Genomic DNA, 20,337 nt, shown 5'->3' on the forward strand with positions numbered 1-20,337 from the left:
CACTGCTCTTTGAGTTTAAGTCTCAAAATTTGCTGACATTAAGCTCTATGTATGTGACATGTTGGAATGTGGCCTTCAAAGATTGAGGTCATGTGAGTTAAGCTATTCAAGGTTATCCCTGTGAAAGATGTTTATGTTCTAGCATGATGACAAATGCTACACAAATTTGACCAGGCAACAAAACATTTGAAAGCCTCAATAGATCGCTGCATAATATATTAGCGATGGTGAAGCCACAATCTTCTCAGCATACTTCTAAATAGGTACTTGTATTGTCAAACGTTGCTCTTTGCTTTAAGTGTACATGTGATCTATTTGAGATGGAAGGGTAGCAGTGTCAACTAAGCTTGAAGGTTGTTTTAAGCAGGCCAGTGAGTGTTTTGGGGTGACTGGGCTTGAGGAGCTGTGGATAGCAGCCAATAGCAGCTCCTGGGTCAATCCGCATTTTATTTATGGGAACAGAACAGGTGAAGAGCACCAGCAACTGTGACCTACTTTAAACGTGGGCGTGACAATATTAAAAAATATTAGCATGCATTATCGACATGACAAGGAAGGAAAATGTTTTTTTTTATTATAATTTTTATTTTTTTAAGATGGAAATTTGTGGAGGCACACATTTGGAAATTTAGAAATGTTATTTGTGTCGGACAATTGGCTCTTGACAATTACAGCACAGAGACGTCGTACTGGCCTCGCTTCACGCTTACGAACCTCCAATTTGTTCTTGAAATGCCGTCCACGTTTCGCACAAACCCATTGGCGCTTGGCAATGACGTCAGGAGAACATCGCGCGCTCATTGGCTTTGTCTCGCACTGACGGCTTCCAATTCGTTCTTGTTTGGAATGTCACTTTATAGAGGGGAGGGGGGAAAACTCATCAGCTATTTTTACCCCCACCCTAGAAATTCCACATGTATTTTAGCTTATTTTTAAACGGCCAGCCAGAATTGTGTGGTGCGCTATAAACGCTTGTGAGGAGATAAATATTCGCGTGTGTGAGTGTGTGTGTGTGCGTGCGTGTGTGTGTGCGTGCGTGCGTGCGCAGTGTGAAGTGTTGTGGTGTGTGCGTGTCCTCTGCGGGGAGTTGCTTGCTGTGGTCCCTTTCGAACAGCTGGACCGGGCCGATCGCCGGCATCCTGCGGCCAAGCGGTAAGATGCCCGGTTTTGTCGACGTTTTCGCCCTTTTCCGCTTTTTTAAGCACGTAGCTGTTTAGCTAGCTTAAACCATCGGGGTTTCTTTCCTCCGGAGGCTCATTTTACCCACAGCGGTTCCTCTTCTCCGCGGTGTGTTCATGGCGCCTCCGTTTTTCGGGCTTTCCTGTGCGCATCGTCTACGTGCTGCGTTCGCTCGCTGCTATGCGATGGTTAAGTTCCCTTGGCTACCACGGGTGGATGGGAGTGTTACTCTCGATAGGTTAATAATTGACGTGGGGTGTGTGTGTGTTACAAATTAAAAGCGAGGAGAAAACGCCGCAGTAAAGTGGTCGTAAAATCACAAGCAGGGGAGTTGGCGTTGAAGAGGAAGAGGAGGAGGGAAGAATGTGGAAAAACCTGGGTAGAGGTCAGGAGTCAGAGCCAGGCCCTGTGACGTGGTTTATGTTGGGAGAAAAGGAGGAGATTGGGGATAAAAAAAAATAAAACGACGTTTGTGGGACTACATCGATATTTGGCGACCGGCCAATGAGATAAGTGCGAATGTGTCCTTGTTTTTGCTCCTTTTTATGACTCGGACGGGATGTCCTATGCTGTGGTGCTCCGCTGGTGATTGGACGTTCATTGCATGAATGGACAGTCAGCACTCAGCACAGGAAACTTTACTGCGCCGCGGGATGACACTTTGGAATTAACTGGCAACTATTACAAGCTTTTATTCGTTTTAGCATCTTATTTCCTGACTAATTTGAACATGGCCCTTTATGTGGAAGGTAAGTAGCTGTATAGCAGACGTTTTCTACTTTAAATATGTAAACTAGATTTATTTTGTGGATTCAACAAAACAAGTTTCTGTTTCCTTATTAGATGTGCCTCGGTTGAAGGAAATTTGCTTTCAGACTAAGCCATATTTTTAGTTTTGTACAATTACACGACAAATTTGATTCAGAAATGGCATTATGTGACCCTCAACATATTTGTTGACGGTCTTTTTAAAAAATGGCTTCACTTTTTTTTAGCACAACTCGTTTTTGATCTGTTTTCAAGTTTTGATTTTAAGTTTGATTTATAGAAGCTTGCGCAATACAGATTATACCATGCGTTGTAATTTATAGCGATAACGTTTTAGAAAAAAAATTCCCCTTGTTGCTAAATTTAACCCTTAATTCATAAATATGACTAAATATATTGTTATACTACATATTATGTCATATGTCAAGAGGAGCAGGATTTTGGACCTAGAAGTATACATCGCACCGACGTTTAAAAGGAAAAGTCTTCATATATGAGGGTCATTCAATAAATAAGGAGGACTTTTTTTGGTATCAGGAGTAAAAATGCAGATCGAAGCTTTCTTTTTTTTTTTTTTTTTTCAACATTATCTCCCAGCACTGTCACACACCTTTCCCATCTGTGCCCAATCTTACGTATTCCTCCAGCGTAAAAATCTTTGGACTGATGTCTCAGCCAGTCGCTCACGATGGATTCTGTCTCTGTAAAAACCGAGCAGGGCTGGATTCAGAAGGCAAAGAAGAAAACTGACATGGTCACTCGAAGATAGCTTGAAGATCTGACAATGTGTCGCTGAGTAACTCGAGCTGCTATGACATGATAAAGGAACAAATATTGTTGGCAATCTGTGACAAAATAGTTATCAGAATGCCATTTATTGTGATTATACTCAAGTGTTCAACGCGATAAGAGAGATTATATAGGTATGGAGCGCAATTGCAACTTTCTTCTTCTACTATCTCATTATAAGTGTGTACTCCAAGCATGGGCGGCACCACAATGCCCCCATGAGGCCAAGGCGCACAGTTCAGGAAGAAACGTTATTTATTTTTATTTGAGTTTTTATTGCTTTATTTTACTATATTCCTATTTTTCTTTTTTACTCATTGATTTTCAGTTTTCTTTTTTAAGTTATTTTTAAAGTTGAGTTTTCAAGTATTCCAGGTATTTTTGATTGTTGCACCAATCCACATTTCCACATAGATTTGTGAAATTAAAAATACAACAACAAAATAAGTGAAAATAAATACGATCAAGAGATAAGGGGAGTGCTTCTTCATGTTTTAAATGTGATGTGGTAGTTGGGCGTAGGTGAATTATGGTAGTTCATAAATACTAAGTTATGACCTCAATAACCAATCGTTTTTATTAATTGTGATTTCAATATGAAAATAATTTTAATTATTATATTTTTTTCCAGAATTGCCCCTGCTTTGCAATTCCCATAAAGAATTCTGAATTAAAATCTTCTTTTACTGCCAGATGATGCAAAATTGCAGCACAAGCCTTAAAATCTGCTTTTTATCATCAGAACGAAAAGGAAGTCCTTCAATGAAGACCAAATGCAAAGTGTCTCACTTCCCTCTTATACGCCCGAACTGGATGTCATAACATCCTACTTGTCACTTTTACCCTGCTAACGTTTTGTTTCCTGTTTGCACTTTTTGTCAGAATGTGCTTCCGCAAGCAAAAAAAACATTTGAAATAAGACATTAATAAAAGTAAGCTTTGTGAACAACTCTTCCTTTCTTTGTTGACCGGGGACAACTTGATCTCTCAAAAATCCGCGAGGTTAGATTCAGGCTTTCTTTTCCTGTGCCTTTCACATAGACCCCCACAAAGTGTGACATTATCGCATCTTTTGGTTTCCACTACTTCGGAGTCATGTTCGATCCGACACTTGGCATTGTTCTTGGTGATGTAAGTAAGGCTTGCAGGCAGCTGCTGTAACCTGGAAATGGGCCACAAAGTCCCATGTGTAAAGTTTCTGTGCTGCCAGAGGAGATTTGAAGCAGGATATTGCTGACACTGTTAGACGGCATCCCGTATTCATATAATTACGTGACGTGAAGATGGAGAGCTAGCGGGACTTGTGAAATACTCATTGTACAATTGCTTTGAACGCAACATCTTAAAACTTTGCAGCCCTTTCACAACATTGCAAAACCATCCTGATTTCATATTTAGACGACGTCAGTGGTCTGGTTCGAAGTCGCACAAATACTTTTGGGCTGCGATAATTGCCAACAGGATGGGAGAAGTGGGCAATTTCACACACTTGTTCCGGCATTTCACAATACTCTACATGGGAACTTTAACACGACATTGCTGGCTTTTACAGGCATAAGTTGCGTAACTGTCCTTGCTATCATGTCTCTCCGTGGTGTGATCTTAAATGAATGTTGTTCAGGGTTCTGGCGATGTTTCTTCCGAATGTGTGTTCTCACATGCATAAAATGATTCATTTAAGAGTCTCGTGAGTCATTCTTTCCAAAAGTCTAAGAGGTTCTTCCATGACTTGATGAGAAGAACACGAGGATGTTTCTGCCCAAAGCGTCAGTAACATCTTGTATCCAGATGTAACTGTTTTTTTTTTGTTTTTTTTTTTTATGTGTGTGTTGTTGTACTGGATCACATAAGTGTCACTTGCGCTTTGCCGACATCAGACATGATGATGATGGTTTGAAGTTTTGTCTGACTGGTGAGGCATGTTTTCAAACGGTCACAATTTCTGGATTTTTTTCAGAAAATGTTGGTTGAACTAGTAATCTTTAGACTTGCTAGTTAAACAGACATAATAGAATCATCGGTTTTCTCTCAACCTTGATTTAAGTGATTAAAAACATGAAATAGTTGTGGTCTCTTCTTTTGCTGTACATCTTGTAATCAGTGTTTATCATTCGGGCTGGGACAATCTGGCTAAACCAGACTAGTGTACCAGCTACCAACAGCATGTTGGTCTTGCTTGGTGGCTTTGGCTCAGGTGGTATAGCGGGTTGCTCCGTGACCAAAGGGTTGGATGTTGGAAACTTGTCTGTTCTGTTTTTTTTAAACAGGGGCTTTTCTCCCCGTGGCCTCGAATGTGGTCGATGTGGTTAATTAGCAGCTAGCTGGGTGTTAGCTTCCAAGCTAACAGGTACCCATTGTCTCCTAATCGATATGAGCCTATGCAGCTAGCAGGAATTAGCCTGTGGAGCTAGCGAAGGTTAGCCTATTTCCATGTCGATATTATCATGTCACCAATCAGATGGTGCGGTGGGAAGGACGATGCTTATACTTGTCATGTTAAAATGTGATACGTTTGGCTTTCACATTCGGCACAACAACGCAAAGCAATTCTTGTTCAGGTTGCTGGCACAATAATTTGTAGATCTTTTAAATCAAATTTACAATCTACGTAACTACTAATACTGTAAAGATAATAATAAATTAAAAGCCAAATGTTTAAAATTATGTAAGATTTAAAAAGAAGATACATAGGCACGGTCATGTGACCTGAACAGGAAGTAATTGCTTTGTTTAGTTATGCCATATGCTGAAGACAAACGTATCCTGTATTACTTCATGTTATCACATTAAAATGCGACAATGATGACGTTATAACTTGATGTGAATTTTTTTTTCTGGCGAGATCCGTACTACCATACACCCCTAGTAACTTAGCTTAGAAAAAAGGGATACTGCTCAAATTTGCTACACTTACTCAAAATGATCCTAGAAATACACAGAAAAAGTCACTTGATGGTTGGGGCTAATAATTTTGTGATTGGAGGGGGGGGTTCTTATTCTGGCAGCACCTGCCAGAATCAGTATCCCCTGGTAACTTTGCCTAAGAAAGAGGGATCCTGCTCATACTTGCTGCAGTTCCTCAAAATGATCTCAGTAATACACAGTTAGTCCTTTGATTGTTGGGCTTCACCTGTTTGATCACCAGTGAGGTTACTGCCTGCCATCATATCCATATTGTTTTGAGTTGTGTAGTTGTTTGACGCTTTGAAGACGTATATGGATGTCCTACTGTGTAAGTGGTCTTTGAATGCATCTCGAGTCCGACGCAGAACGCAGGTGACTTTATTTTGTTTTTCTTTTGCTACTCTTGATGTGGCTGTCGATGGTTACCAAGAAAAATCAAACTGTCAATTGGAATTATGTGTTCTCTACCAGGAGACCACCTGTATGTATCTTCCCACTTAAATTTGACAAATCTGCAACCATGATAGCCCTCTTCACTTATCGTATTAGATTTAAATTAAGTAAAAATGCACTGAGAACAGGGCGTAGGACTCGATAAGTTCTCTACTTCTTCCTACTCCGTATTGAACATGTAGACTGTGCTTATGACATTCCTTCTTCTCTTCTTTCCTTTTAAATCTTTTTACTTATGACTTTATTCATTTATGTTCTGTTTATATGTTCAATAAAATGCTTTGCGAAAAAAAAAATCCTCTCCCCCCTTTTTATTGCGTTCGATCACTGAAATTCATTAGTCACTTCATTGATTGCAAAACTTCTTTGGCCAAACAAATGCAAAAGCAGGTAATTTCCCCCCAATTTCGGCGGAGTCAAACGCTTACTTTACGTGTTAAAACACCGGCATCCATGCACCCGACATCGCCTCTGCACAAGTCTAGGACCCGGAAGAAGTCTTTTCCCTTGTAAAATAACATTGCGTTATATTGCAATAATTATTTTTCATTGCAATGTAACACAAGAAAAAAAGGAAAACTTATTGCGTTATAACGCAATAGTATTGCCTTTTTTTTTTTTTTTGCATTAACTATTGCAATATATTGCAAAGTATTGCATTATAACGCAATCTTAAATATTTTCCCAATGTCCCCTGGCGGGCATCAGTTTAAATACATTGGTGATCTTGATATGTGTCAAAAATGCTTCATACTAGTTGATAAATTGCCTCTCCCTAATACAAAGGACCATGTTCTCCTATTTCTAAATAATGTCATTCATTGTATGCGCTTTTTAGGGAAAAAAAAACGTGATTTAATTTTAAGGCCATGCTTCTTGTTTGACTCTGATGTGTTTGGCTTATTCAATCCCCATCGAATATGATTAGCGAGTCTTCTTTCTAACTCCTAACTTCCATCCATGTGTAGGTCTGAGGAAAGGAGTACTCAACGGAGGGATGTCTCATTTCCAGGCAATGATGCGGCAGCAACTGGAGAGCTCCATACACAGCGAGATGGAGAAGCTGCTGGACACCACGGCGGGCGCAGAGAGAGAGGTAAAATCTCTCGCCGAGCATCTGGTTGCGATTTGGAGGGAGGAGGGGGTTGCCGGGAAAACACACAAGTGACACATACTGTGCTGCGGTGCCAATGAGGGGTCCGCCTGCTTACTAACACATATTGAAAGCATGTGTGTTGAGGGCGGCGCCACACAAAGGATCACCAACGAGTATGAGGTCAGCAAGAGTTATAAGTCACTTCCAGGCTGGTGCGCAACCTGTGGATCGCAGACAAACCTGGGCCCTTGTTGTACACTTTAGTCCGTCCCAGTTTATCGCAGAAATAATACATTCCAGACTCACCCACAATAAATCCAAATCTGCAAAATTTTAAAGCTTTCCTTATCCATACTGTTATAAACACTTACTATTAGGTTTGGGGTTTCCAAGTATTTTTAGAATTGATTATTGTGCTAATCATTTCATCACTTATTCAAGTAATGGCATAAAAATGTGTTTTGCGTCGTACCCATACGAAATATGCAGTTACGGGTGTTATTTTAGTCCACCTTGTGTCGTCCTCCTCGCATTCTGCACTGTTGCTTCTGTCGAGGCAATTCTAAACATTTTGGGGTGCAGTGTGTACTATTTGTAAATTTTTGGAAGCAGTTTTGTTTTTTTCTATTCATGCACAAACGCACAGTGAATTCCTCTCTGTTGTTCTGATTTCCAGCAGCATGTAATCCCTCCGCATTAGGTTGGCTGTGTTTATAAAGATTAGGCTCTTACTGGAAAAAAAACAAAAAAAAACAAACACTGACAGACTATTCTTATAATTCGAATTAAAACCCTGAGCTGTAAAGGTGTTAAAGTGAATCAATCCACAGAAAACGAATCCATTATCAAATTAATCGACAACTCTTTTAATACTTAAGTAATCGTTCAGAGCCATTGTTCAACGTAAATATGGCCGAATCCTCTGATTTCAGCCTTTTAAGAGTAATCATACTCTGATTTTTGTAATCGTTTATGAAATCAGACTTGCATGTTTAATCAAAAAGAGACATTTGCAAACATTCCTTTTTACTTTGGAATGCAATGAATAAACCAGCTACCGAATCCATTTGAAAATGTTGGTGAATAAAACGGCAATCTTTCTCGTCACGTGATATTGCTCAATTGTTGTTTACTTGTTTTTTAATCACTAAACAATACCAAAGAAACAACACTGATTTGTTAACAAACAGTAAGCAGGGGCACATGCTTTTGTAAGTGCACTCTAATGCAAAATCAAGTTTTATCCAATTATTTGATTAATTGATGGAATAATAGATTGAATAATCGATTCTGAAAGTATTCGGGAGTGACAGACTGCGATGAAATCCTCCTCCTTTGGTTCCCGCACAGACTTTATCAGCATCATGTGCTTATAAACAAAGTCCGTGCTGAGCCATTTAATCTTTAATCTCTTATCTGTGGGAAAAGTAGAGCCATTTGCAATCTAACGTGTGGTCCAAGGGCCTGAAAAGGAATTTATTACCTCCAGCAAGGAGTTTGTTTAGCCCAACCACTGCTGTGCTTACCTATTTTATTATTTATTATTATTTTATTATCCAATGGAATCAAGACCAACACCAATTAAACTTGTGCATGTAAGTCTTTGCCCATGTGTCAAAAATGCCGCAACACTCCCGCTAACGACCCAGGCTAAACTAAAATCTTTCCATATAAAGCTTACTGGATACAAATTTTGTGTGTTTCAGGCATGTAAGAAAGACTTTGAGGGCTTCAGGACTCTCTTCCACAGATTCCTCCAGGTTAAGGGTCCATCGGTAGAGTGGATCAAGATACAGCGACTACCCGAGGACTCGGTGAGTTGGCCTTCCATCGCTCGTGTACTTAACATGGTCACAAAACACACGCTGATAAAGCTCAAACAACGCAGTCTTTAAATATTTGATGCCGGGTTTGAACTTTGGAGGATCACAGTCCTCGTTGCTCAACACACACACGTACAGACACACACGGACACGCAAACATGTTATGAAAGTTGGCGCGGTGATAAGCATCGTGATACGAGGGAGTTTTGTCCGGATGAACCGTGTACAAATAGGGTCATTTTCATATTTTGTCAAAAATAGATGCAGACAATTATTACCTTTTGGTGACTAAAGATTTGAATACAGCTTGACAACAAATCGTTTCACTCTCTTTCCCACTTGAATGTTCTGATTAGCGTCTTAAACCTCCTCAGTCTGCGGGAGCCATGCAGCTTTAAGACACCTCAAGATTGAAGTCTTAATGGTTTGTTAAAAATGGATCGCTGTCACAGTTTGGTGCACAAATGTGTCACCCAGATGGGTAAATAAATGCACGGAGATTCATTTCCTGCCTTGACACTGCTTAGTCAGCTGGACATCTCCTATCAATGTATTCAATTTGTGATTAAATGTGATCCTGGGGTGGTTTTGTATTGTTGACAGTGTGCAACTCTACATGAAGCGATAAAGCAGGATTTTTATTAAGCAGCGATTTTGGAGACGCGACAGCGACAATGTTATCCTGTCATAAACTAATTAAGTAGTCAGCATGTTGGTATAGCGGTTAGAATTAGAATTAGAAATCCCTTTATTGTCATTGTACTCAAGTGTGCAACGAGATTAGCTTGACAGACAGGAAAATGGATGGAACTGATATGCGCTGTGTGCCGTGGTTTTACTGTATATAGATGGCTGTTCGAACCTCAACGTTCCGTGAAATTTAAAAGGTTTATTTTATTTTATGCCTAAATTGTGAATTATACATCACCGAAGCTTTCTGCTTCCAAGGTTCAAGTTACCTCCAACCACCAAATGGCGCTGATGTCCTTGAATCGCTGTATTTATCATTCATTAATGAATCGCCCGCAGTCATATTTGCAGCAAACAGCGACCTCTTGAATGATTCACGGCCCAACGACCCAAATTGGGGTTCACCAGCGGAACGTTAAATTGTTTATGGAGTGTGCAGACCTTCTGTCTCGCTGCTCTTTTGCAAAACGTCCTCAATGGCTTGCCACAAACACACAAAGCCTGCTCTGTCTTTGCCTGTAAGCATCCAGAAACGCCATCACCATTCTCACGCCTCCCCTTGCCTCGCCTCTCAGCAGCTCTCAGCATATCTTTTCTTTTCACCATATGTGACACATAAGAGATGAAGTGTGCAGGGATAAAGTAACATAACAAGAGGAAGTTGGAGATGGAGATTAGAGGGATAAAAAAATGACAGTGATGCGCGCTAATGAGACACGCTGGTAGTTTAGGAGAGGGCCGCTCCAGAGTTCCATCCCAGGAAAGCTACTGCTTTCTCACGTTTACTCAATTCCATTGATATTTTTAGACAAACGTAATAGGACTAATTTTTTTAATTTCATCATTAAAGGGGAAGTCACCCCCGCCCCCCAAAATTTTTTTTTTTTTGCATTAAAACGTTCTATGCGCCTTCACTAATCTAATGTGTTTATGGAATATGTGTTCAACAGCAAAATCTACCCGTTTTTAGCCACTTTGCCACTTCTGTCGACTGAAAATGACAACATCATAGTTCCCCATGGCTCAGGTAACAACCAATCATGGCTCACATGTTTTCTGAAGCTGAGCCATGATTGGTCGTTATCTGAGCCCTGAGCAACTGTGATGTTATTTTCAGTTGACAGCAAGTAGCAAAATGGCCGCCCTCTGAGATGGACAAAAATAGGTGGCTACTGTCCCCTGAATTCAATCAAAACTTGTGTCAAAAACATTTTAATTCTTTTTAATTGTATTGAATAATGTCATTACTGTTTGTTTTTTTTTACATAGTGTTATGTGCTGATATTATTAAATGACGTATTGCAGAACTGGATATTTATTATTTGGGGAGACTGAAACGGATTAATGTCATTTCCATTCATTTCTATGCAAAAGATAATTTGAGATACTGTTCATGTGTTTTGGCGAGCGAACGTATTAAACGTCTCACGACATCATCGTATCAGCTTGGTTGTACAGAGCACAACAAGGTCAACGGGTTTAGTGCAGTCCCTTCCTCCATCCTGCTGAGAAATAATCGTTTGTGTAAACACACTCCCTCCTGTTAAATCAGCCGCACAAACATTCTTGTTGATTTGTCACGCTAAATGCTAAATGCCTGTTGGGTGCTAAGTGATCATCTGGGGAGGCAAGCCGTGGCCCGGATTGGAATCCCGATTGAAGCGCGCTGGTGATAATTACGCTCTGCGGTGGTTTGCCTCTTAAAATGCCTCACTGACGCAGATTAGTGCATCCTGCTGCGGACTGTGCTTTGTTTATATTATCAAGGCAGAGTGTTGTGTTTGTAACCTCATCCTCTTTGAGGGAGGAATGAGGTTACAGTTGTGGTTTGCTAGCAGGAAGTTTGCACACGCGCACCCACACGACATTTAATTTCACAGTCACTCTTGCGGCATCAAACAATATAACAAACACTTTGATGATGAGTCAACAATAAAATAAGAGCAGACAAGTTCAGGCCACATGCCATGAAAACTAAAATGTTTTCAATTAGTGCTGCCAAGCGATTACATGTTTGTGACTAATTAATCTGTAATTAATTACGATTAATCACATTTTTTTAGACTACTATGTTTTGTGAAGCTTTTAACAGGTGTTTACTTGAATAATATAATTAATGCAAAATCACCAAACATGAAGTGTATTTTGAATCACAGACTATTTTAATAACTTTCTTTGATGCTTGAATACGATCGAAATGTAGTCATCTTTTCAGGAATTCTTCTTAGAAACAATTCTCAAAACCTATCCAGTACATTTAGTTATTTTTCGAGTTCAAATATTTAATCGCATGAATTAAAAAAAAAAAAAAATCTTGAGTTAACGCTTTAATTTTGACAGGCCTATTTTAAATGTCATGTTGCTTAGGGAAAAAGTCAACAGGTGTTTAATTTTTTTTTTTTTTTTTTTTTTTAATTTTAAGGGCTTTAGTAGCTGCGCTCGGAGCCTAAAGATAAAAACCTCTCAAGCTAGCACTAAAATTATCCTCTAAAGACCCAATCTAAAGACTTCAATCTCGAATAAAAGCGGAGGCGGTGGGGCGGGAAGCCAGGGAGTCTTACGGAGCCTAGCAGCTGCGAGCAGGTCACCTGTTTGCGCTCACTCTCTGTCCATCCCTCCCTGCCGCGGCCGGTAAAATAATCAACCTTGCCTGATTCTTTCTGGCCTCGGTCACCTTTAGTAAGCTCTCCCACACGGGCATTTAAACCTGACAGTTATGTGTGCCCAGATCCAACAATATGACAAAATTGCGGCGCGAGGCCTTCCTGATGGCGTTGCCGACAGCCTGAACAAGCTGGTGGTGGTGAAGCTGAACGGGGGTCTCGGCACCAGCATGGGCTGCAAGGGCCCCAAGAGCCTGATCAGCGTCCGCAACGAGAACACCTTCCTGGACCTGACTGTGCAGCAGATCGAGGTAACAGCAAACATGGCGAACGCCACTTTCATTTTGGCGAGGACACAAAGAAACTCGCCAAGACCGTAACTGTGACTTCAGATGGGCTTGGCAGGAAGTCATGTCATGGTCACGTCAGCGCTTGTCTGCGCTTGGCTTGCTTGTTATAACGACGTGTCCTCCACATGTCGGCGTGGTTCAAGTTACACGCTTCCCATTTTTTGCTCTGCAGTGTAGCAATTGGGGCACGGCAGCTAGGTGAATGTTGGACATTGAATTTTGCGTTTCATCAGTAGTGGATTCATTTAAATATGGTCAAAATATTAATAATAATTTAAAAAGAAATTATTGCATTAAAGGTGTTTTTGACCATTACATTCGGTCTAATTATATTTCTTGTATAGGACATTGATCATCATGTAAATGTACTATTAGAGGTGTATATAACGTTAGATATGGTATTAATTTTCTATTCCTGGATGTTCTCGCCTGCAACACACCTCATTCAAATTTTTGTGGAAGTTCAGCCCAATACTTGGGTCCAAAATTTGATCCCACTCCTTTTCACATATAATGAGGCCAATTTGACATCCTAGAGTTTGTCCACTATAAACACACTGAGTGGGTGAGTAAGTGAGGCACACTATCGGGGGGCCAGAGGGGGAGAAGAAGGATCTGTTGGTTCGACAGCAAACATTGGACGCCGTGTGCTGTCCAGTAATTCAATAAATAGCTTGTATGCAGCAGTTTGGGCCAGGTGAAAGAATCTACCGAATGTTTGTTTAGCTCCTGTGTAATTCCGTTAATATTTAGTCAGCGTATGCTGAGGTGAGTGAGTGAGGTTGTGTTTCGTGAGGGCCGCGTGGGACGCCGCGGTCCTGCGTCCCCCGCCCCGCATCCACCAGTACACTGCTCTCTTGTGTCCCAATCACTGTGCCCCAGTTCTGCTCAGCTCAGGTCTGATCGCATTACCTCCAGTTCCCAAACAACCCAATTGCTGAGAAAATGGAGACCATTCACCGACACACACTTGAACACACATCATCGTTTTTTGGACCATCACATGTACTTTCACTCCAATGTTTGTGGACGTATGCTGTTTATTTAAAAAACGCAGTATAGAACCTGTTTTTGCTTTTCAAGAGCATTATTGTTTTAAGTACAACTCAGTTGTATTTAACTTTGTAGTTCAATACATTTGCAGTTAATCTTTAAAAAAAAAATTTTTAAAACACAATTTCAGTTTAAAATGATTTTTGTTAGAATTTATAGAAATGCGATTAATCCGTTGCAGACCCCCATAAAAACGTCAACAATTGTGATTGTATTGTTCTTTCTTGTTCTTCTTCTGTGAGGTTTATTAGCGGTTAGCAAAGCAGCGTAGTGGTGCAACAGCGCCATCAACTGGTAGTGTCCTTCCACAGCGAGGAAACCAATGTGCATTGATGTTGGCGAGGTTGTACATTCATATCTCAAATGTTAGCTTGTATAACCCGAAGACAAAAAAAAAAAAATCATAAATTGGCTAAGCAATGGCTTGTATCTTGAAAATTTGCATTGGCAAAATTATGTACAGTAGTTCTCAATAATATTGTTGAGATGTAGCATTAAACTGCTTTTAACCTTTTCAGTTTGATTCAATCAGGACGTGGCTAAAATGGCCCACTACATAAGAACCTGAGTGCCTTTGTACGCCTCACAGGTTATCTGACACAATTGTGCGTTACTCAGTAACGAGAGCCAATTCTACCACAACAAAAGTCCGTTAGCCAGCAAGCTAGCTATGCCTACACCTCAGAAAAATGCATCTTCACTGGATACCACAATTTACAGAATAGCTCTGTGTCATTATTTAAAGCTGACACTGTGGATGAGCTGTCATGCGGAGACCAGGAAGCCTTTTAGCTCACAAGCTAGCGCCTCTCATTGCAGAATGTTTGACAACCAGGTGGGCAAAACTCCCAACAACTTGACAATTTCAGCAGATGAATGTTCATGACTCAAACATGTAACAATGTTTGGACATGAGAAATTAGTATACTAGATGTTCTTTTTCACTTTACATTGATTTTAATTGAATCATTATTCAAGTACAGTTTTTCTTCTGTATTTAATTGCAGTGTTCATTTCTAAACTGTGGATAATGTTACAGCTTTGTTCTTTTATGCTTTTGTATTTTATAGTTGGTCACGATGGTGGTACTTTGAGAGCTATGTATTGTTTTTTCAGGTGAAACTTTGTGTCAAATGTTTGAGAACCACTTGACTAAAGTCTTAAAGTGGCTCGCCTTGTTCGTCTTCTCGGTAAAATCTAGCAAGTGTCAACACTGCACGCGTCATCCGTTTTAATTGTTTGCTATGTATTATGATTCACGTTTGAATGTGCATGTTAAACATCCTGAAGTGAGAACAAGTCTCCTCCCAGTGGGTGTGCCGGTTTTTTTTTTTTAGTTTTTCGTGACCAAAGGCAAATTGTCAGTCTGGTTAATTTATAACAAACGTTTTGTCCTGCTTTCAAGTGAGAGGGAAAAAAAGAACTCAAGTCACTCCCTTTTTTTCTGTCCCAGGTTGGGCATTAAAATCTATGAGGATGCCATTTTTCAGCTCATGTCATTTTTTTTTTGGGGGGGGGGGGTAATATTTTTGCTTTTTTTTCTAGTATCTGTGTCTTTTTCTAACATTTTAATATTTCTCTATGATCAAGCTAGTTTTGACCAGGTTTATTCCACCCGTACTACATATTTATGAATTTTCAGGTAATATTTTTGAATTGTGAGCCAAAATTTCTGTATCACTAAAGCATTGTTTATTGTTTTTGTTGTGTGTTGGCCTGGAGGTGTTAGGGCCCAGGAGCAAACTGATATCAAAGTAACAAAGAAAACATTATTACATAAACATAAATAAACAGGAAAAACAACTTGAACTATTCCAAAATAAGAAATAAAAGCAAAACGACAACCGTTTTTTGTTTGAGCCGTTTGGATTATGTTCTTATCTTTGTTAAATAAAATTTATTTTTCATCTCATATTTATACTTATTTTTTACTGTTTTGCAAAGTACATTTATAGTTGAATAAAGATTTAGCATTTTCTATTTGATCTTTTTTAATTTTTATCAAATAGCTTTTTTAATTTTTTGAATGTTTTTTTTAATTAATTGTTTATTTGATACTTTATTGTGTTTTTAATTTAGTCTTTAAATTTGAGATTTTTGTTTATATTTTGAATCAATCATTTTTTTGTAGAATTTGTATTGTTACTTCAATATTTATTTTTTTCCCCAACACATTTTACTTATTATGATTTAATTATTATACATTCCTGATACCCAATATTGGAACTGTGTGAATATAATATGTGTATGAAAAGTATATAATAATTTGGTTATTGTATCTTTATTTTTTTTATTTTTTTTAAAGAAAAGCCAATTCTGCCACGGTTGCCCCCAAATGTTGCCCCCGCTTTTCCCCATGATAAATTGACTTTGTATTTTTTGTGTTTGCCGCACAGCACCTGAATAAGACATACAACACGGACGTGCCTCTGGTGCTCATGAACTCCTTCAACACGGACGAGGATACAAAAAAGATCTTGCAGAAGTACACGCATCACCGTGTCAAGATACACACCTTCAACCAGAGCAGGTAAATGCTCTCATAGTGTCACAAATGCAAACGTGTCCTGCTGATGAAATATAAAAAAAAAAAGATGAAGGAAACATGCGGTGCAAAGTAAGACCGTCATTCATATTTAATGTCACTGTGAGATGGAAAATTGTTTTACCATGTGCCTTCAATTATGAACGAAGACGCGTGAGCAGCAACCTTGTTTCAAACTATTGAGCTGTCAAACACGAATGTCAACGTCACGCCAACACAGTCTCATACGGCGGTGCCTTCAGATATTAAAATAGCCCTAAAAAAAAAAAAAAATCAAACCGAGTTTGGCATTCATGTCTTTGGAAGTGATTCAGAGCTGGACATCAAAGACACAAAGTGTCCGACCATCTCAGCACACCAGACCAAAATAAATCCCTCCTTTTAAAATCTCTCTTGATGTCTTATTTGATGTTAACCAGACTTGACATGGATCCGTTGATCTCTCTTAGATCACAACTCGGTTAAATTCGCTTTTGAAGTTCTCAAGAGATATTTCTGTCGCGTTCCCTTCAGGTATCCTCGCATCAACAAAGAGTCGCTGCTGCCCGTGTCCACCAGCATGAGCACGATGGGCCAGAATGCGGAGGGCTGGTACCCGCCGGGCCATGGCGACATCTACGCCAGCTTCTACAACTCAGGCCTGCTTGAGCAGCTGATTGCCGAGGGCAAGGAGTACATCTTTGTGTCCAACATCGACAACCTGGGAGCCACCGTGGACCTGCACATCCTCAACCACCTCGTGGGTCGACACAACGGCAAGCGATGTGAGTTCGTCATGGAGGTGACGGACAAGACGCGCGCCGACGTCAAGGTGGGTGCCATCCAGTCGCATCAGATGGCCTTCAGGTGGCGCTGACAGGTCGTGGAAATTGTTGGAAGCTTTTTGTGAGGAAGAATCAAACCAAATTTCTGGTGTGGCTTGCAGGGCGGCACGCTGATTGAGTACGAGGGCAAACTACGTCTGCTGGAGATCGCTCAGGTGCCCAAAGCCCACGTGGACGAGTTCAAGTCGGTGTCCAAGTTTAAGATCTTCAACACCAACAACCTTTGGATCTCGTTGGCCGCCATCAAGAGACTGCAGGAGCAGAAGGCCATGGACATGGAGATCATCGTGAACAACAAGGTTAGACATAACAACGCACTCGTTGTAGAGTTCGTGTACGGTGAGTTATAGCTCATCGTGCAAAATGGTTTGCATGATCTATAATGATAATAAATTATCGTGATAATAATTGATAATAAATTGATAATAAATAATATCATAATAAATTGATCATCATGGAAATTATCCAGTTTCACTAAATTGGTCCCAACATTATTTATTTTTTTACCACAAAAAACATTTTTCCTAAACATGAAATGCCTATTGGGGGGCTTTTTTCACCCGCAGCTTTCAAAGTTGGTTGATGCCCGAGTCCCACTGAGGGATAAATGTTTGCAAGTGTTCGCAAAGGTAGCGAATGTTACATTCTCATCAGGGTTTGCTAAAGGTCGCAAACATTCGTGAAATAAGGCTCAAATCCCGGACTGTTTAGCCTCTGGTCACACCAAGTTTGCATCCACTGTTATATTTCATTGTTAGCATCCAATATTAGCCTCCAACATGGGCTTCAATGTTACCTTGAATGTTAGCTTCCATTGTTAGCTTCAATATTACTTCTGTCGTTAGCTTACAACGTTGGCTAAAATGTGACCTTTAACATTAGCTTTCAAAATTAGGCTCGACATTAGCTTTCAATGATAGATTTCAATAATAGCTTCAGAGTTAGCTTTCAATGTTAACCTAGCTTTCAATGCTAGCTTCAACTTTAATTTCTAATATTAGCTTCCATTGTTGTCTTTCAATGTTTGTTTTAGTTATCTTAAACGTTACTTCCAATGTTAGCTTTAATCTTAACTTTCTTTGGCATTTGTAGCATTTTGCTTGGTTGAAGATCATTAGATTTCACCATTGGCTTTTGATACGTTTTCAATGTTAGTTTTGAATGTTAATATATGAAGTTAGGTTTCAATATGACCATCATTGTTAGCTTGTAGTGTTTGCTTTCAACATTTGTTTAAAGGTTGCCTTTTAAGGTTGGTTTCCAATGTTACCTCTAGCGTTACTACAAAGGAAGACCAATGTTTGCTTCTGACATTAGCTTCCAGCATTAGCTTCCAAATTTAGTTCCCAAATTAGTTTGGACCAATGGCGAATGGACGCGTGTTGCCTGTAACCATCTCCCGTGTTGTTCTTGTGCAGACGCTGGACGGGGGTCAGAACGTGATCCAGCTGGAGACGGCGGTGGGTGCGGCCATCAAGTGTTTTGACAACGCCATGGGCATCAATGTGCCGCGGAGCCGCTTTCTGCCTGTCAAGACCACCTCGGACCTCCTGCTGGTCATGTCCAACCTGTACAGCCTGGACGCCGGCTCGCTCACCATGAGCCCCCGCCGCGAGTTCCCCACCACGCCGCACGTCAAGCTGGGGAGCTCCTTCACCAAGGTACCGCACTACAAATGGCGTTGTGGGGTTTTGGGGGCGAGGGATTCAAAGAAGGGTTTCAAGCCTTGGTTTGGTTTTCAATGCAAATTCGAAGTCAAGTCAAAGACAAAGTGCCAATATTGATGGGTGTCAATGTTGTGTTTTCCGCATTAAGGTCCAGGAGTACCTGACCCGATTCGAGAGCATCCCTGACATGCTGGAGCTGGACCACCTGACTGTGTCCGGAGACGTCACCTTCGGCAAGAACGTCTCGCTCAAGGTAAAGCGCCACACGAGTGTCACTAGGGCAATAGTCAAGCTTGTTTCAGAGGGAAAAATACACAATTGTGAGTTTTCACACCGCGTCACGGTTTCAAATAAGGGTTTTAAAGTAGGGTTTTGAGCTTAGGTTAGGGTTTGAAAGTGGGGTTTCAAGTATTGGTTAGGTTTTCAACATTGGGCTTCAAGAGTAGATTAGGATTTCAAAGTAAGGTTTCGAGACCAGGGTAGAGTTTCAAAGTAGGATTTCTTTCCTATGTTCACATTTCAAAGTAGGGTTTCAAGCCTAAATTCAGGTTTTAACCCTTGGTTAGAGTTTCAAAGTAAGGCTTCAGTCGTCAGTGAGGGTTTCAAAATATGGTTTAAAGCCTGGTTAAAATTTCAAAGTAGTGTTTCAAGGGTAAGATTTGTTTCATAATAAAACTGTTTGACGGCAGTGAACATTGTCGCCGTGTCGTGTTTCCCGGCAGGGCACGGTGATCATCATCGCCAACCACGGGGATCGCATTGACATCCCGGCAGGCTCTATGCTAGAGAACAAGATAGTGTCTGGAAACCTGCGTATCCTCGACCATTGAGACCACGCCCACACTTGTCATATGACCCACCTGCCTGGCTTCATCCCAACTATGTGACTTTTTTTTTCTTTTGACGAAACGCTGCCCCCTGCTGGCTGACAAAGAAAACTTACACCTCTCATGTGAATATAACAGTGTACAATAGTTCTATAGTAGCGTATATTCATTAACAAGGACTCAAGTATTGTCACTGAAATGAAGTTGAAGGCCTTACATACTGTTCGACGTGTCCTCATATCACAAAATTGTGCATTATTATTACGACCTTAGTGTTTTCTTTGTGTTGTCAATCATCAGGAGATGGCAAGCACACACGCAAACGTGCATACGGAGAGCGAGACAGAAAGCAGCAATAATTGTTGAAGTGTGACTGAGGTCTGATTAAAGTGCAATATCATACACTGAACTATGGATGTGTGGCTGTGATGACTTCATTATTATATCTTATATTACAATGGGATAGGGCCGAAAATAAGAATTAGGGTTTTTAAACCGAGGTTTGTGTTTCAAATTATGATTTCAAAGGAGGTTAACGTTTTTAGTTAGAATGTCAAGCCTAGGTTAAGGTTTCAAGCCAAGGTCAGCGTTTTGAGTCAGGGCAAGGGAGATAAATTTCGGTTTCAAGACAGATTACGTTATACAATGGGTTTTGAGTTTCAAATCAGGATCTGGGTTTCAAAGAAGAGTTTGGATTTTAAAGTAGGGTGTTGACACAGGAGTAAGGTTTCAAATTATGAATTCCACCGAGTGTTGGTATTTAAAA

At 40.3% G+C, this 20,337-nt stretch overlaps 1 protein-coding gene across 2 annotated transcripts; it reads left to right on the forward strand.

Annotated features, from left to right (window-relative positions):
* The first annotated feature begins 880 nt into the window (after positions 1-880).
* On the forward strand, positions 881-19,980 carry ugp2b (UDP-glucose pyrophosphorylase 2b). 2 transcript variants are annotated; one of them, XM_088305444.1, is made up of 10 exons: positions 881-1,152; positions 7,062-7,189; positions 8,896-9,003; positions 12,431-12,616; positions 16,105-16,238; positions 16,767-17,064; positions 17,179-17,376; positions 18,496-18,738; positions 18,893-18,997; positions 19,467-19,980. In XM_088305444.1, the coding sequence occupies exons 2-10, from the start codon at positions 7,091-7,093 to the stop codon at positions 19,572-19,574; spliced, it is 1,479 nt and encodes a 492-aa protein (XP_088161570.1). In that variant the 5' UTR covers positions 881-1,152; positions 7,062-7,090; the 3' UTR covers positions 19,575-19,980. The 2 variants fall into 2 exon arrangements, with proteins under 2 accessions (XP_088161570.1, XP_088161569.1); XM_088305443.1 differs by lacking the exon at positions 881-1,152 and adding an exon at positions 1,421-1,928.
* Positions 19,981-20,337: the final 357 nt, after the last annotated feature.

This window comes from Idiotropiscis lumnitzeri, chromosome 9 (assembly GCF_059441095.1).
Source record: "Idiotropiscis lumnitzeri isolate Australia: NSW breed Sydney's pygmy pipehorse chromosome 9, RoL_Ilum_1.0, whole genome shotgun sequence".
NCBI classification, from domain to species: Eukaryota; Metazoa; Chordata; class Actinopteri; order Syngnathiformes; family Syngnathidae; genus Idiotropiscis; species Idiotropiscis lumnitzeri.

What these genes read in the sequence shown, in the direction of transcription:
- ugp2b (XM_088305443.1), top strand. Translation starts at nt 1,784, where the DNA reads ATGAATGGACAGTCAGCACTCAGCACAGGAAACTTTACTGCGCCGCGG. An exon ending in CATGGCCCTTTATGTGGAAG is followed by an intron (nt 1,929 to 7,061) that starts GTAAGTAGCTGT and finishes ATCCATGTGTAG; the next exon opens with GTCTGAGGAAAGGAGTACTC. An exon ending in CACACCTTCAACCAGAGCAG is followed by an intron (nt 16,239 to 16,766) that starts GTAAATGCTCTC and finishes CGTTCCCTTCAG; the next exon opens with GTATCCTCGCATCAACAAAG.